General features: G+C 40.0%; 1 protein-coding gene across 1 annotated transcript; it reads right to left on the bottom strand.

The window, feature by feature from the left end:
* Positions 1 to 7,808: 7,808 nt before the first annotated feature.
* Positions 7,809 to 9,158, bottom strand: gpr135 (G protein-coupled receptor 135). Its single transcript, XM_085343692.1, has one exon. It carries the CDS (start codon positions 9,141 to 9,143, stop codon positions 7,809 to 7,811), a length of 1,335 nt encoding a protein of 444 aa, XP_085199818.1. The 5' UTR covers positions 9,144 to 9,158.
* Positions 9,159 to 17,975: the final 8,817 nt, after the last annotated feature.

The raw sequence follows: 17,975 nt of genomic DNA, 5'->3' as shown, positions 1-17,975 counted from the left end.
TCTCTGTAATGAGCATAAATAAAACAAAACTGCGCTCAAGGCTCACGCACAGGCACTTGAATCACATCCTGAAGTTAGCTGCCGCTCAGGATGTGAAGCCTGATATTGATGAGCTGGTGAAAGCTAAAAGATGCCAGGTATCAGGAGTCAAATAAACTATGCAACCCCACTGAAAGTGCTGCAAGAGACACCCTGATGTAGTTCTGTGATCTGTGAAACAGTTCTGTGAATCACTGAGGCACTGTGTGCTTGTTCTTTGTCCTCAGAATTTTCAAATAACTTGAGATGTTTTATGATTATTAGCTATGTTGTGCCTGTACTATTTTGAACATACTGTCCGCAGGCTCTAGCTTTATTTTTATGTTGATCGTATTAAAACAAAGAAAACAATCTGAAGTTGTTGTTTTTAAGTTATATATACAATGATTTTACCAGTCCGGCCCACTTGAGAATAGACTTTTCTCCATGTGGCCCCTGAACTAAAATGTTTTAGATAAATGGAGTGGTGCTAAAGAACAAGTCAAAACCAGTCAAAAGTTTGTACGCACCTTCTCATTTAATGGTTTTTCTGTATGTTCATTACTATTAATGTTGCAGAATTTTGCTGAAGGCATCAATGAATGAACCTCATCGAGTCACTGAGCAAATGCCAAGAGTGTGCAAAGCAGTAATCAAAGCAAAGTGTGACCAATTTGAAGAATCTAAAATATGAAACATGTTTTTTCACACTTTTTTGTTTACTACATAGTTTTGATGCATTCACTGAGAATTTTCCAATGTAAATAGTCATTAAAATAAAGAAAGTCCATTAAATGAGAAGGTGTGTCCACACTTTTGACTGGTAGTGTATATATAATACAGCCGTATATAAGCTGTGACATATTTGTTTGTGAGAAGATAAAGAGTGATATCAAACAGAAATAAATGCACCTTGAATTTTTACTAAACTTCAGTATTTGAAACAGAGTTACATTTCGCTGCTGTAAAATTTGGATTAAATATATTTCATATGTTAAAATAAAAAATGTAATGATGGCCATATTATATTTCCATATTATATTTCCATATTATATTTCCATTATAATACCAAAGTGTAACAGACTCTAGTCTCATGAACTACATTAGCTAACTGCTGTTTACTAGCTAATGTTAAATTTACTGTTGCAGCCTAATCATGTTTTTACAGTCCCATGGTCTCTCAGCCTCAGATGCATTTTATACCAATGAAACATGTCAACTAAAGTAAGACAAATTAGATAAAATGAAGATTTCCTGCTTTATTTATGTAAAACATGGTAAATGGTCTGATTCTTATACAGCGCTTTTCTACTCTCCCGGAGTACTCAAAGCACTGTATACAACATGCCTCATTCACCCATTTACTTCTAAACATAAGTGCAAACTAAACTACATTCACACGATGAACGCATCAGAGGGCAACTTGGGGTTAGTATCTTGCCCAAGGATATTTGGCATGCAGACTGGGGAAGCCAAGGATCGAACCACCAACTTTCCGATCAGTAGCTGAGCTGCTCTACCACCTGAGCCACAGCCACCCAAAACAATGCTGTATAAAACATTATTAGCCACTAATTTCATAGTTGCTAGGGAACCATAGCAGAACCTGGCTGTACTAGTAAGAACGACATACAGCGGCTGGTGGCTGGTGTACAGGAACATTTGTGCTAAGTATAACCTGGAAGTACCTAGGTCTAAAAGGGGTATGCCCCCTAGGGTGGTTCACAATGACTGAGCTAAGATCCTATGGGACTTCCAGGTACAGATGGACAAACTGGTGATAGCTAACCAACCGACAAGAAGTGGTGGAGAGAATTTTTTGACCAGCCTGCAGGGCTAGATGGTAATTCTTTTATTTGAATTTAAATTTCAGGAAATTTAATTGTTTAGAAATATATATTTTTAAAGTTGAGTAAATGTTTAACTTAATCACCTTGTTAAATAATCAAGATTACAGTTTGTGTCCAAAATAATGATATTTGTGATATTTGCCATAAACAAAACATCCTTAAAAGTTCATAGGACCTAAGTCCTTTTCATCATGCTTATTTCATAGGTAAGGAGGTGAAAACTCTATGGTCCATTCTTCCACCTTTCCAGGCCTGATTTGACTGAGATGATTTGTTCATAAGGTATGATGTAGGATAACTTGAGATAGTAATCTTAATATAATTGAATTTATTTTAAGCTTGGCCAAGTAGTTAGTTTGTGCTGACTTAGAAATGTATATGAAAAAACATGTGAATTTAAGATATCAATTGTAACTGCCTTTTAAAGTTAACTTTAGCTATCAGGCTAGGGATAGGATGGACTAATATAAAGTTAAAGCAGTGATTGAGGAGTCAAGATGGCAGTTTTTAAAGGTTTATTTCCTCCTAGTTTAATGCTCTAGTTCAGACTGACATTTAACTTCAGGGAGAGCTAAAGCCAACATAACAGACAAAACATCCCTAATAGAAAATAAAAGGAACTTACCTAATTCCAAAGAAAACAAATATACAACCTACAACAATAACCTACCTAACCAGCACATAAACAGGAGAAAACAAGGATTCACAAAGCAAAGGCAGCTCTCCCCTACAGGCAGTCTGGCCACAGTCACATAAGATACACATACAATTCCAAAGGTATGTAAGCCTGCACACGTATGGCAGTCACAATGGCCAGAAGGACCAGAAACACAGCTCCATGGACTTTATATGGGGCTCTGCTGATTTCTGATTGGCTTGATTCAGGCAACAGCTCCTAATCAAGAGGAGGTGGCGCTTAGACAAAACACCAGACATTATTTCACAAAGTAAAAACTAATATCATCCTAGGGAATGTAACAGCAACTATTGTAATGTTACACGTCTAAAATAATTATGGGTTGGTTGTTGTATTTAATAGGCTTTAGTGTAGTACCAGTACTAATGGATGGTTTAGTAAGTTGATAAGGAAAAGCACAGCCACCCATTGGAGAAAGCGCCTTTCCTCATTTCATCTCATTCTTTCCGTCACTATCCATAAAGCTCATCACCATAGATTACGCTCGGTTCTCTCTTCACCATGACAGAGCAGTGTAACGTCTACGTCACTGCTTTATTACTCCTTTCCAGTCACCTTTCTCACTCACTATGTGTTAACAGACCTCTCTGCATTGAATCATACTTGTTATTAATCTCTGTCTCTCTTCCACAGCACGTCTTTATCCTGTCTTCCTCTCTCACCCCAACTGGTCGCAGCAGATGGCCCCGCCCCTCCCTGACCCTGGTTCTGTCGGAGGTTTCTTCCTGTTAAAAGGGAGTTTTTCCTTCCCACTGTCGCCAAAGTGCTGCTCATAGGGGGTCATATGATTGTTGGGTTTTTCTCTGTATGTATTATTGTAGGGTCTACTTTACAATATAAAGCACCTTGAGGCGACTTTTGTTGTGATTTGGCGCTGTATAAATAAAATTGAATTGAATTGAATTATGGCTTATGTTGGAGTCAAATTGTTAAATGTTGCCATTATTGTACTTAAATTTATAAGTCTTGGTTCAAACTGTAGGATCTGTTTCTGACCACCTCCCCAGCCAGTTTGTTGGTGGGGGAGGCTCTAGTGTTTTATTATGGGACATCCTATGTGAGGGTTCTGTTTTCTTGTTTAGTAAACTTCCTGCTTTTATGACCTTTTTGGGGGCAGGAGGTCACAAAAACACACCCCCAAACACAAACACACACACTCACATGCACCCACACACACACACACACACACACACACGGTTCATTAGTGTCAGTTGATAACTTTCCAAAGATTTGAATGAGCTCTTTCTCGACAGAGAATCTGGACTCTGCGGGAACTTATGCCAGGCTACTTTTTCAGGACTTTAGTCCCACTTTCAGGTGGATCTCTGACTTCCTGTTTGAGAGGAAGCAACAAAAGCAGAAAGCAGCACGTCATCATCTCTACTAAGACGATGCTGACGACCCCTCACATGAACTGTTTATCACATTGTCCTCTGGCAAGAGGCTGTTGTCCATCACTTCAGTTTCAGAAGAAGCCACTGATCTACACACACAGCGGATTAGAGCAGACATGCAAATATTGTTTTTATTTTAAGAATTTAAGATGCTTCAGTTTAGAAATTTAAAATACACAATTCCACACTTCTAGTGATTTAAAGAATGTGAGCTTTCAATATTCATTCAGATGGTTTCTGACTCTAAATTTTCTTTTGTCATTAGTCAGCTTTTTCTAATGTACTGTACATTTTAAAGGTGTCCAGCTACTTTCCAACTTCTATGTGAACTTTCAACAGTTCTGCACTTTTAGCTGAATGATTTGTATTTCAGCTCATTCAACATTTCTAACTTATCAGTTAGAAATTATTACATTTCAGCTCAAAACATTCATCTATCTATTCACACTGCATTTACTTCAGGAAATCAATTCTTTTGGTGTATATGAGAGTGGCATCACCATCATTAGAATACATGTAAGTATACTGTATTGAAATGCCGGTCTCTCACAAGGTAAGGATCATGTGTGACTGCTTTGTAACGCTGGGAACTAAAATATCTGAGTCAGGAAATAATTCAGAAATGCCACCTCATTTAAAAAAAAAAAAAAAAGTACACAAAGGCTACTAACAATGTAGCACATACACATTTAGTAACACCTCTTGATGCATCTCAATCATCCAGGTAAGTAAATCTCCAAAAGTTGATTCTGTTCATCTGGACGCTACGTCCAGATGAACAGAATCAACTTTTGGAGATTTAATAAGACCCTTTTTCTTTTCTTTAGTATTTTAATTTTATGGACTTTAAAACATCAGTATTTCAGAAGCTGTACCATCATTGTACACAAATGTTTGTAGATACCACATGCTGTTTAAATTTACAAGTGTGCATTATTCAGAAGTTCACATATTTTACCTTCGGAAAGTACTTTTGAGGTCAGTGTTACACCGGCTATAGCCGGTGAAGAGCTGACAGGCCACGCAACAGGAGGCTAATGCCTACTACCTATACTCAACTATCAATTTTATTATAACACTAAATTCATCACAAGAGAGGCTTAGAGGAGAAATCAGTCGTAGAATTATTTACTGAATATGTTGTGTTCACAATCTAGCAGGCTCACATTGTGGTTTATGAGCCATTGTTACTGCATGGCAGTAGTATGCCGCGTGTTAACGGGCGCATTAACAGGCTTCCCCAGAGTAGCAGTTTGATAGCCAGCTCTGTAATGAATATCTTTTTGAAGCATTTGTGGAAAAATGCCACAATGCTACTTCCTGGTCTGACTGACCTATCAGTGGCTCCAACTAAAGTCATGTTGGAGCCACTGATAGGTAGGGATATTAGGAGAGTGGCATCTAATTATGTTGCTTTAATATGCTAAACAAACAATAGACAATGTTAATTTGCTGGTGAGGACAGGGGAAATGACGTGAACAGTACATATGCTGTGTGGCACATTTAAGATTAAGGACAGATATAAAGATGTTCAAACTCAGACATGAGCTATTTTGCACCCTTTAGCATTCTGTGTCACAGAACAAGAACATACTCATTTCAGTCAGTTTAAATGAGTATGTTTGAGAGGACCTAATGGTATCATTAGTATTTAGTATTTATTTATTTATTGTCATTGTCAAGAACAATGAAATTGCGTTTGGGGCTTCCATACAACCCAAAAAAAGAAGAAAATAATAAATACCCCTTAAAACCCAAGTGTACATATTTAACCCAGTGTGACTCCAATGCAATAAGACAATCCTTAGCAATAATGTTCGTAGAAATTCAGACAAAGACCTGAGAAACATGACAAAATACAACAATGCAACCCATTCAATATTATTGTACTGTGAGATATGATATCAGATATGATAGTTATCTATTTAAGAAAGGGGGGGGGGGGGGGGCAGGAGGGGGAAGAGAATAAAGATATGATGCACCAATGCAGACCAGTTCATTGCTATTAAGAAGTTGGATATGGTTATTGTCCGTGAGAGGGGGGCAGAGAGTTCAGGAGCCTCACAGCCTGTGGATACAGGCTGTTGGCCAGTCTGGATGTTCTGGCCTGTATAGACCTGTACCTTCTCCCTGAGGGCAGCAGATGGAAAAGGTGGCGCGCAGGGTGATGTTGGTCCCGCAGGATACTGTGCACCCTCCTCAGACAGCGAGTGGGGAAGATATTACTGATCTCTGGCAGACTTGTTCCAATAATTCTGCCAGCTTCTTTCACCACCCGCTGGAGTGCTTGCTGATCGGCCTTGGTGCAGCTGGGGAACCACACTAGAAATCCATACGTCAGAACGCTGCTGATGGCACAGTTGTAGAAGTTCAACATCAGAGATCTGGGAATGTGTGCGCTCCGCAGTCTCCTCAGGTAGTAGAGGCGCTGTTGGGCCTTCCGTACAACTGAGGTGATATGGTTGCCCCAGGACAGGTCCTCGGTCACAGTTACCCCCAAGAATTTAAAACTGCTCACCCTCTCCACCGCCTCACTGCCAATGAAGAGAGGCAGATGGTTGTTATGACCCCTCTTCCGGAAATCTACAATGATCTCCTTGGTCTTTTTGGTGTTTAAGACCAAGTTATTGTCGTGGCACCATGACTCTAGTTGTTGCACCTCTGTCCTGTAGTTTGTCTCATCGTTGTTGGATATAAGTCCGAGCACTGTAGTGTCATCTGCAAACTTAACAATGAGATTGGACGCGCAGGAGGAAATACAGTCATGGGTGAAGAGAGTGTATAGCAGAGGGCTCAGAACACACCCCTGAGGGGCACCGGTGTTGACCACAAGGGTGGAAGAGGTGTTCTTACCCACTCTGACACTCTGTCTACGGTTAGTGAGGAAGTCCACAATCCAGTTGCACAGAGAGGAGTTAAGTCCCAGTTGGTGGAGTTTGGGACGTAGTTTGTATGGCCGGATGGTATTAAAAGCCGAGCTGTAGTCTACAAAGAGGAGCCGTGCATAGGTGTTCCTGTGTTCCAAGTGCTTCAGTAATGTGTGCAGCACTGTGGCGATCGCATCCTCGGTTGACCGGTTCTCCCTGTATGCAAACTGGTGCGAGTCCAGGGATGGTGGAAAAGCAGCTCTGATGTGTTTAATGACCAGTCTCTCCAGGCATTTGGCGGGAATGGGGGTGAGTGCCACAGGTCTGAAATCGTTCAGACATGTGACATTTGACTGTTTTGGGATGGGAACGATGGTTGCTGCTTTGAAACAGGATGGTACCAGTGAACAGGACAACGAGGTGTTATATATAGAGGTGAAGACGTCCGCCAGGTCCGCAGCACAGTCTTTTAGCACCCGGCCCAGCACTCCATCCGGCCCGGCCGCCTTCCTGGTGTTAATGCTCCGGAACACACGCCTCAGCTCATGAGTGCTCAGGACCGGAGCAGGGTCGGTTGAGGGGAGAGGGGACAGGACAGGGTCGGTGTTCTCCCTGTCAAAACGGGCATAAAAGAGATTTAGATCCTCAGCCAGAGTAGAACTGTCGGCTGAGGGTGATGGTGTTCTTCTTTTGTAGTCCGTGATAGCCCTGATGCCCTCCCAGACCTGCCTTGGGTTTGTGTTGTTCTCAAACCTGGCCTCATCCAAGATGATACTTGCACAGTGTAAATATGATCATTTTAGTATGAACAACTCAAATTATTCTTTGTGTTGTTCATACCTGGAGCACAATGTTAATCATAAACATAAGAGTTTTGGTCTCAGGAGTCATACACAGTATCAAGTCTTTAAAACAAATCTTGATTCATAGCAATAACACTTATGATGAAACCAACTCTTAGATAATGCAAACTCTACAATCTCAAAGGCTCGTGTCAGGTCTCTTTGTCTTTTGAGCGCCAACTGAGTTTGGCAGTGATGCAGTATTTTGCTGAGTGTCCTTACAGAAGTACACAGCAGGGTTTTTACAAGCCCACATTGACACTTCTCCTCCCCCTCCTGTTTTTCCAGGACTCGAAGTCAACAGCTGGCTGTTAAGCCCTGCGCGACTCAGGTAGCGATCTTTTATCCTCTCTGCATTGTTAAACCGGGCCTCGTGGTTCTGAGTTTGGCTGGAGAGGTATGCAGCAATATTTCTGGTCCGATAGCCCTCCTCTCTACTGCGTCCCAGTAACATGGCTATATTTGGGTTCCTCAGAGCATAGATCAGAGGGTTAATGGCTCCATTTGCCCAAGCTAGCCAAATGGCCACTGTGTCCATTGCAGGATTAAATGTGTAGTCCCCTATAGCAGTAACTAGCCCCATTAGACAATATGGCCCCCGGCAAAAAATAACGAAAACAATCATTATCAGAACTGTGGTGGCTGTTCGCATTTCACTGTAAAATCGAAGTAAGTATGCATATGTGGTCACAGGCCTGACTCGTATTTCTGAGAGCCGAACAGTCTTACAAATGTTGTAATGGCAAAAACACATCAGGCAAAAAGGCAATAAATAACATACAATGATCAGACAGATGCTATAAGCTGTTCCCATGAGTGAGGTGCCAGAGTGGAACACATACATGCAGTGGTAAAAACCTTGCTTGTGGATTTCTTTAGGTGTTCGGATTACCAGATACCAAGGCAGAGAGAAAATGACAGCAGTTATCCACACTGCAATCAATAACTGGGCTGCTTTCTGTCTGCCTATTTTAGCCTGTGGTTGTCTGACAATGGAATAGTACCTATCAAAGGATATCAAAGTCATTGTCAGGGTGGCGATAATACCAAAGCAGGTGTTCAAACACCCATTGGCAACACAGAAACGATCCCCAAACATCCAGACTCCATCCTTACTGAAAAGCATAACAAAAGAGAATGGCAGACACAAGACAGCCGTGAGGAAGTCCGATAGCGACAGCGACATGATAAAAGCATTAGTCACTGTTCGAAGTTGCCTGTGCTTGATGATAACGACGACAACTGCTGAGTTACCAAGACAGGAGAGAAGGAATACAGACAGCAGTATCAGTGCCTGAGCTGCCACTATGATTCCATGGAGAACAGAGTTACTCTCAGCAGCACTCAGCACAGACGGGTTTAGTTCCTGATGGGTATGACCAAATTCACTTCCTCTTTGGTCTTTATGGTCTGACAGGTTTCCTGTGGTTTGCACTATGGTCTCTGTAGCGGTAGCCATGAGGTTGGTCACCATGGAAATAACCCTAAAGAACAAGATGGAGAAATTATTGTTCAAAAAACTGTGGACACAAAGTTTTCACTGCTGCAACCAGGTTTCTGTAAGGCAGAGTAAATCGATGTGTTGATCAATTATTAATCATTTACTAACAGACTTGGAGGAGAGACCTAACATGTAATAATCCACATTTCACTGTTTTACTCTTTGGTTCAGATGTGGATACTGGATTTTTATGTTTAAGTTGTTTTTGCTGGTTTTTAGTTTGTTTTTTGTCTGTTTGGGAGCTGACACAGTCTCAATGGAGATGGGGTTTTGGGGGGGTAGCAGGAGGAGAGAAGCTGCATAGAGGCGTGTAAGGCTGAGTCCCAATCCAGCGACCGCACGCATTTTGAGACCTATTACGTCACAGCGTCGTGACGACGGCTCTCCCAATCCGAAGTGTACTCCAAATGCGCCGTCGATTTCCCCAAATTTGAAGTGTGTTCCGGTGTACACTTCGTGGTCCCATATATCCCACAATTCATAGCGCGGCGGCGGGTGTGGATAATTTTGCTGAAAAATACGGCAGACAGCTGAAGCGGAGCGGCTGAAGAGTAAACTTTTAAAAGTAAGTACTGAATATTATGTCACTTATTTATGTGCGAATGTTTAATAATGTAGAACATTAAAACATTCCTGTTGGCCACATGTCGGCAAAGTTATGTGACTTTAGCGATGTTTGTACTAACTTGGGTTTAATATATATTCTGAGCTAAGTTGATCTATAGTGTTACATCATATTCTATAAGGATGTTATGTGTTTGTAGACTTTCTGCCCAGTTTGACCCATTTAGCAGACGTCAGCCTGTTTAAGGCTCTGATATCTATTCTGTGTGACTTACAGCAGTTATGACATGGTCTGATTTTCTCACCCAATAAAGGAATATTTCATATATCAGTCTACTCTTCATTCTATCAGACACAGTTATCACAGCTCGTACATTTTCTTTTTACACATATGTCAGATTATTATTATTGTCAGATTATTATGATTTATTACTGCTGTAATAAATGAATATAATATTGGCCATATTATATGTAAGTGAGATTTGAGAAAAGTCAGATGACTTTAGTCTCATGAACAACATCAGCTAATTGTTATTTACTAACTAATCTTGAAATGACTGTTCAGCACAGAAATGAAGCCCAACAATCATGTTTTACAGTCCCGTGGTCTCAGCCTCAGATACTCAACTAATCACAGTGATGTCATAAAAAAAATGAATGAACAAAAAAACATTTTTCTCCTTCATTTCTGTCACACAAAGCTGTATGAAACGTTTCTTGCAGTTAGTATCAAGGTTGCTAGGCAACCTGAGCAGCCTGACGAAGGCCAGACCGTCCCATTTCACAAGCCTTGCACTTCCACACTTCTCATACTACAGCGTGCGGTCGCTGGATTGGGACACAGCCTAAGACTGAAACTCTGTTTCCTGGACTCTGGATAGTCATATTTTTTTTTATTCTTTTTTTGGGGGGGAGGGTCATAAATTTGGCCAGATTTCTAGAAATGAGAGCTGCTCCATCCAAAGTGGGATGGATGCCATCTCTCCTAACAAGACCAGGTTTCCTCCAGAAAGTTTCCCAATTATCTGTGAAGCCCACATGGTTTTTTGGAGACCACTCAGACAGCCAGCAATTTAAGGAGAACATGCGGCTAAACATGTCACTCCTGGTCTGATTGGGGAGGGGACCAGAGAAAACGACATTACTATTACAGAGCCTGTTGAAATAAACTGAATCTTTAGAGCAATTGATGAACACCTGTAGCAGAAATTGCCAAAGAAGAAATTGGAATTAGGTGTTAAGTATAAAATCTGCAAACAAGTGGGACCAGATGGTTTTCAAACTGAGTTGTATAATTAAATTTTTTTTTGTTAAAGCATTATATAAAGACTTTACACTAGTCCTGGTCAAACAAAAAACTGAGAAATGGAAGGCATGGTATATAACATTAATAAAAAACCAAAAAAAGCTTTTCTGTCTTTAGGTGCAAAGAAGGCCTTTGAAAGGTTTCACATGGCCTTACATTAGATCAACAAATTATTTTGTTAAATATAAAGAAATGTGAATAAAACTAATTAGCAACACTATAGTTTAATTTGATAAAAAAAATTCATGTTTAACAAGCGTTATTGTATTTTTGTTTCATCCCCTGGGTGAGCTGTTGTAAAAGGCCTGAATGTGTCACTACACCACTAATAGCAGTCAGTTCTAAGAATTCATATCAGTTCTGTCGATGCCGTTGGTTATCGGTGCTATTCCTTGTGTAAATGGAGTGCATCAGTAACTTTCTGCTCTCGATTCACTCAGTTGGCTGCTGCATTTTGGTGACAGTCTCATGAAAATTTGCACGGGTGTTTATTTCTATGAAGGCATAAAAGATGGAAAAGGCACACTATCCTGCAGGCCCGTCCTCAAAGGCAACTCTGTTAATGAAGGAAGGAAAAAAAAAGCCACATCCCTTGCTTCAGACACAGTTTTAGATTAGAGTCTCTATGTTGGTTTAATGATTGCTAAAGTAGCTGCTGGTAACTCATTTAATCGTGGTCTTTATTCTCACTGTCTCCAAGACCATCAACACGGGAAAGGAAACCACATGGACCACGCCACTGTTACACTGGCTGCTTAATAGTGGTATGGTCCATTTTGTTGGACATTTTTTGATTGTAAATAGCTCTGTGAGCACTCCATGCCTGCTGCCTTTCTGTCTTTACGTAAAAGCCATTTCAATAACGCTCCACAGTGACCTGCATGAAATAAAGCCCAGCTTTAAGGACTATGACCTCATTGAGTGGTTCTTAGATTGACTCCAGGAAAGCATCATCAGTACATATTCTTGCCGTTATAGCCTTCCTGTTATATGAATCTGTTTTAGCTGTTACACAACACAGAACAACTTCTTTACAAAAAATATGCACGATGCAAAAAAGAGCAATAAGGACACAATGTTTGGGATTGTGAACACACAAATAAACCTTTTTTGAAACCACAAGTTATGAAATTCATGAATTTAGTACAATTTAAAACCACACAGGTGATGTTCAAAACAAGAAATACTATGTTTCCAAGTAATATTCAGAATTTATTTAAGAATAGAGAGGGAAGGTACGGCGTGAGCAGAAAATGCAATTTAAAGCAGCCATGTGCAGCCAACGCTCTTAAAAACGTGCATATCAGTTTGTGGAGTGACTTTGTCGAACAGCCCAGACAAAGAAATTAAAGAAAGTAAAAATATTGCACAATTTAAGATAAATATAAGCAATACATATTTTATGTGTATAAAAATGAAAGATTAGGTATTCACGTTATGAGCTGTGCTATTGTATAGAATGAGAATATCATTATATTGGTGATATGAAAAAGTATTTGTCTGTAGGTTCAAAGATGTATCTGTACACATGGATGCACATCTATGCATTTGTATATGTATATTTGTATATAGTAACCATTTTAATTAAGAAATTGTCGACAAGCTTATCTGGATAAGCCTCCTGCTCCGTTTTGTTTTAGTTTTGTAGATCATTTTGTTTGAGATGTTTTGCATTTCCTTTCTTTGTTTATAAAGTTTATACAGTAAGAAAGAACTTTCTACAGAATCAAACTGGGATTCACTGTTTGATCAAAACTGTAAGATGCTAGTTCAAAGTGGAGCCACCTGTTGCCTGTTTTTATTTAATGCATTAATAAATACACATAATACACATTTCAAATTGAAATGCATATCTGTCGATGAGTTTGTGCTTCCCTCTGTCATTTTTTTGCTTCTTTTTTTTCATATTGGTAACTTTTTTTAAAGTATACCCCCGTAGCTACAGTGATTTGGAAAAGACATAACTTCTAAGGTAGTGTTGGAATATTAAAAGAAAATCTGTTTACTATACTACAAAGCTAGTTAGCAGTTGTACCCTTGTGCTATTAGAAACAAAATCTTTAATTAAACATCATTAAACTGAATATCAGCTAAATACGTTTAGTCCTCACCTGTTATGTTTTCCTCCTATCTGTTAAATAGGCGGACTGGTTCACAGCCTTGTACGTTTGAGGTGCAGCCATGTCAATAGTCTAAAGCTCGCTATTTGCTTGTGAAGTCTTTATTTGTTCAGTATTTTCCTCCTTTTACCTCAGTCGTTTTCTTACACTGTCCACACAAACAAGCGATGCCTTTGTGTTAGTCATTTCGCTCCAAACGCCAGTTATACGGATGTGTCCTGAGCTGTTTTCAGCAGAGTCCATCGAGCCTTTTCCTTGCTCTGATCCTTACAGCACACAGCAGGCTCCATATCCAGGAAAACCATCACACGTCCGTCCAAAAGCACCTACGAGCAGTCCTAGGCATGTGCTAGATCATGATGTTGAGATGTGGGCCTCTCCAAGCCTTTGTATGGAGAACAAATTCGGTCTATCTTCTTCTTCTATCACCGTTGTGTTCAGCGTCGCTATGAAAAAATTAACTCAAAAAATAAAATAAAATAAATCGTCGGAGGAAGACCACCGTAGCCATGTTGTTGGTTGATTTAAGGACGGTGTTAATAAACTGAGACCGAAGGCGCAATAAACGGACTGTAAACGAACAAAGCTTCAAGCGAGAGCAGGACGGCTCCAGCATCCATCGCGTCTCTCAGCTTCTCTACTATGACCCATCTCTCGCTCACTCACTCGAAGAAGCCACGCCTTGTTTGAGCGTGCTCAAAACTTGGACCGACGTCTCATAAAGTTGCTATGGCAACCTGTGCGCAATTTTGCACCATCTGAGCCCATACTTAATGGCATAATTATCAGAGGCGAAATACACGCTAATATTCCCTCACACACACACACACACACACACACACACACACACACACACACACACACAGTAGATCTTGATAAAAGGGAAGAACGGGTGTTCGGCAAGGAGAGGATAGCAGGGGACTGAGCGCCTTGAATTAAAAACAAGAACATGTAACAATTTCTTAACCTTGATCACATGAGCTTCAGTAATGCAGTATAGCACTTTTCTTTTCACTTTGGTAATTCTGTATTTTATTTGTGGGCAAGTGTCCAAAAACTTGGACTGTCAGCAGACTTTTGCGGGGTCATCCGAAATAAGCAGATAGCACAACAAAGCTGTTTCCCTCCCAAAGCTATATAAGATTATACAATGCTGAAATCATGCATTTTATTTTTGGCTTTTATAAACAAGGAATCACTGCTACACTGGCCACTTCATTAGTAGCAGGCTAGACCCCTTTTTCCTTCCGAACTGACTTTTTTAAATTTATAGTATAAATTCAACAAGGTGCTGGAAGAATTCCTCTGATTTTTTCACAATATTGACATGATGTAGCAGGATGGTTTAAGCCTGCTCTCAATGAGTAACATGCCCGTTTTGAATATGCTGACCTAGTGCCAGCAGGGGCGCTGTGTATATAAGGAGGCTCTGTCACCTCCCTCTCTATGCTCACTGACGGTCAAATTTCCGGCCCGTTCTCAATCCCTGAGCGAACATGTTGCAAATTTCCTGGCATCTGTTGTCGCTCGCTGCTTGGTCGGCTGCATGTGAACAGGTGCATTGACATGGTATGTATGTTGTTGCCATTGCACAGAATTTGTGGATGTTTTATCTGCTTAATCTAACTTGGTTGTCCACTTAGAGGCCTTTTGCTGTGGCATCACCTGTTGCTGCTGGGTCGGGAAGGGCTCCTTTCTAGGGGTGCAACGATACACAAAATTCACGGTTCGGGTCGATACTTTGGTGTCACGGTTTGATATTTTTTTGATACAAAAAAAATGTTCATGCTTTTTTAATTTGTCATTTATTAAAATTATAAATATATATTTTAACTCAAACGTACAGTTTTTAAATTTAATGTTGCTGAAACAAAAAAGTTATAAAAACAATAACTCTATCTGATCGAGAAATCACTCATCTTTGGAAAAGAGAGTTTATTACAGAGAAATGGCTCTTTCCAAAATAAAACCTACACTATACGCTTCTTCTGGGCTATATTCTCAGCAGCATATTAGACATATCAGGTCCCCGTAGTGATGAATGAAGCTTTCTGAAACATTGAAGCTTGTATTGAAAAACGGTTCATTACTCCAAGCTTTTCAACACAGCCCTCTCTGGTGACATCTGGTGGCCAAAAATATGAAGGGCAGCTTGAATCCACAAAATAAAACCAACTGCTGAGTAATGATTGCCCACTCTACAGAGTGGAATGCTGTCTAATATTGGGCCACCGTTGTGTTGCTTTAAACGTGTATTTTTTGGGGTGACAAAAATGTTGTTAATTTCTTTAATAAATAATTTTGACCAGTAAACTCTCCTTGTTTAAACATGCACCATGGCGTGGTCTTTCTTTGCTTGTGACGTCTTGATGTTGGTAAATACAATAATTGAAAAATACCACGTTACATATAATATACATATAATAATGTACAACACACATTATGCTTCTGCTGTGAGGTCCCGCCTCCATGTACTTATGCAGTTAATCGGTAGACGGGTATTTTTTTTATAAATAATATTACATTAGGGAAATTTTCCTATACATATTTTTGACCTGGGGGTAGAATTGATTGTGAACTTGCAAATTAAAAACATGATGCATTTAAGGTAACCCTCTTCCATTTGTATTTAAGAAGAACATTTGTTCCACTGTGCGATGGCCGAACCTGTTCCTTTTATATTTAGATCATTTCTCCTGCCTTAAGGAAAATCCTTTCACATGGAACAGAAGAGGCTGGAGTGCAGAGAAACTGGTAGAGATGCAGTTATACAGTCTACCTGGGTCCCACAAACTCTCAGCTAAAGAGAATAAATAAATTAAACTGCTGCACATTTTGCAGACTAACAGTTTAAGATTATTTCAAACAAAATGTATCTTTTTATAACATTAAATGTAAAGAGTCAAATAGAAGTCTTTCTAAAGATATTTAATAATATTTATATTATGAAAAGCAGATTTTTGACATTTTACGTTTTTCCCATTGTCAGATAAAATAAACACGCACAAAACAAAAGCAAACAACAAGAACGCAAAGCTGGAAAACCCACCCGATTGACCAAAATCAACTCAAAATACTCCCACACAACAGAACCTCCTCTATTCCTCGCTGGCTCCAAATCACTCAGTTAAAATATCAGTGGTTTGCTATCTGTCACCATCAAAACACTCCACAAATCCCGCGAATGATTCGCTTCTATTGAATCAGATACCGAAGCAGTTAGGTTCTAAATGAAGCTTCGGACGTCACTGATCACGTGACTCTGGCTAAACGAATCAAGCTTCGACACAGTGCTTCTGAAGCAGTGTGTTGATTTTTTTGACACACGCACCGGAGCGTCAGCTTCAAGCGGGCCATCACTAGGTCCCCATAAGGAGAATCATGTGCTAACGCAGACCTTCCCAAAGTGTGGGGCCCCGCAGAGCCATGGCAGAGGGGGGCGCGGGATGACAAGGGGGGGGGGGAAACAAAACGCTTGTACACTGCTAACACAGGGCGCCTACAGAAACACAAAGCAGGAGATGAAGCATAGCTGAATATGTTTCCAAACCAACTTCATTCTAAGCCAAAGACTAGAAAATATGGTGAAGCATATCTTCCCTTTGGCTTCACCTGCACAAGTGCCGAGGTAGGTCTCCCCTGCAGAATTGGTTTTCCCTTCGTCGGGAGCAGCGCTGGGCTGTTTAAATCACGGACAAACAGGATCCCACACTGAAAAAAATAATCAGTGGGATAAACATAAAAAAAAATATGTACATCGGTTGCACGAAATTAAGTTATGTTTGGTTAACCTTAGTTTTTTATGTTATACCTGCACACATTTTTCTGGTAACATGAACATGGCTTTATGTTGTTGTTATGTTTTTCATTCTGGTCAAATATTTATAGAAACCACTTGTTTATCAGACATGAACTTTTTGTGTTAATTGTATTTGACTACTATATGTTAAATTGACAAGATTATTTTATGGTAAGCTTATTTTATTTTATAACAAATTTCTAATATATAATATATAATCTAATATATAATTGAGTGTTCAATAAGTAAAACTAAATTAAGGCTGATCTTACTGTATGTACTGCACACTTTCTCTTCAATCAAAGAAATAAGCAAAACATTTTTGAACAATGACCTGTATTTTTGAAAATACTACACAGTTGTAACAATGGACTTTCAATTCAGGCTTCCAAAATATACATGAGTCATATTTGTACAATGCATCTCTTGAAAAACATTCCACAACATTCCTCAAAGTTATCTGCTGGAACCTGAATTCAACATTGTGGGGCCCTATGACATCGCGCTTATGTAAAAAATAGTTTTTTTAAATGTAAGAGCCATAAGGTAATATGGCAACAGGGGTGTAATTATTAAAATGACACAAAGAAGAGACTTAAAATAACATTATAACCCACAGGCACAAAACCAAGAGACCTAAACTGATTAGTATTGGCTTGCTTCTATCACTAAAATGGTAAATGGCCTGTATTTATATAGCGCTTTACATATCCAGTCATCCACCCATTCACACACTGGTGATGGCAAGCTACATTGTAGCCACAGCCACCCTGGGGCGCACTGACAGAGGCGAGGCTGCCGGACACTGGCGCCACCGGGCCCTCTGACCACCACCAGTAGGCAACGGGTGAAGTGTCTTGCCCAAGGACACAACGACCGAGACTGTCCAAGCCGGGGCTCGAACCGGCAACCTTCCGATTACAAGGCGAACTCCCAACTCTTGAGCCACGATCGCCCACTAAACATCACAATCACTAATACTAGACGATGCAATCTGTTTGTAGTGGTGCACCTTG

Source organism: Diplotaxodon limnothrissa, linkage group LG19, assembly GCF_057381915.1.
Source record: "Diplotaxodon limnothrissa isolate DT_005_m linkage group LG19, D_limnothrissa_male_GT1.1, whole genome shotgun sequence".
Taxonomy (NCBI): Eukaryota; Metazoa; Chordata; class Actinopteri; order Cichliformes; family Cichlidae; genus Diplotaxodon; species Diplotaxodon limnothrissa.
Note: the sequence above shows the minus strand (reverse complement) of the source record. Positions and strands in the feature narration are given on the sequence as shown.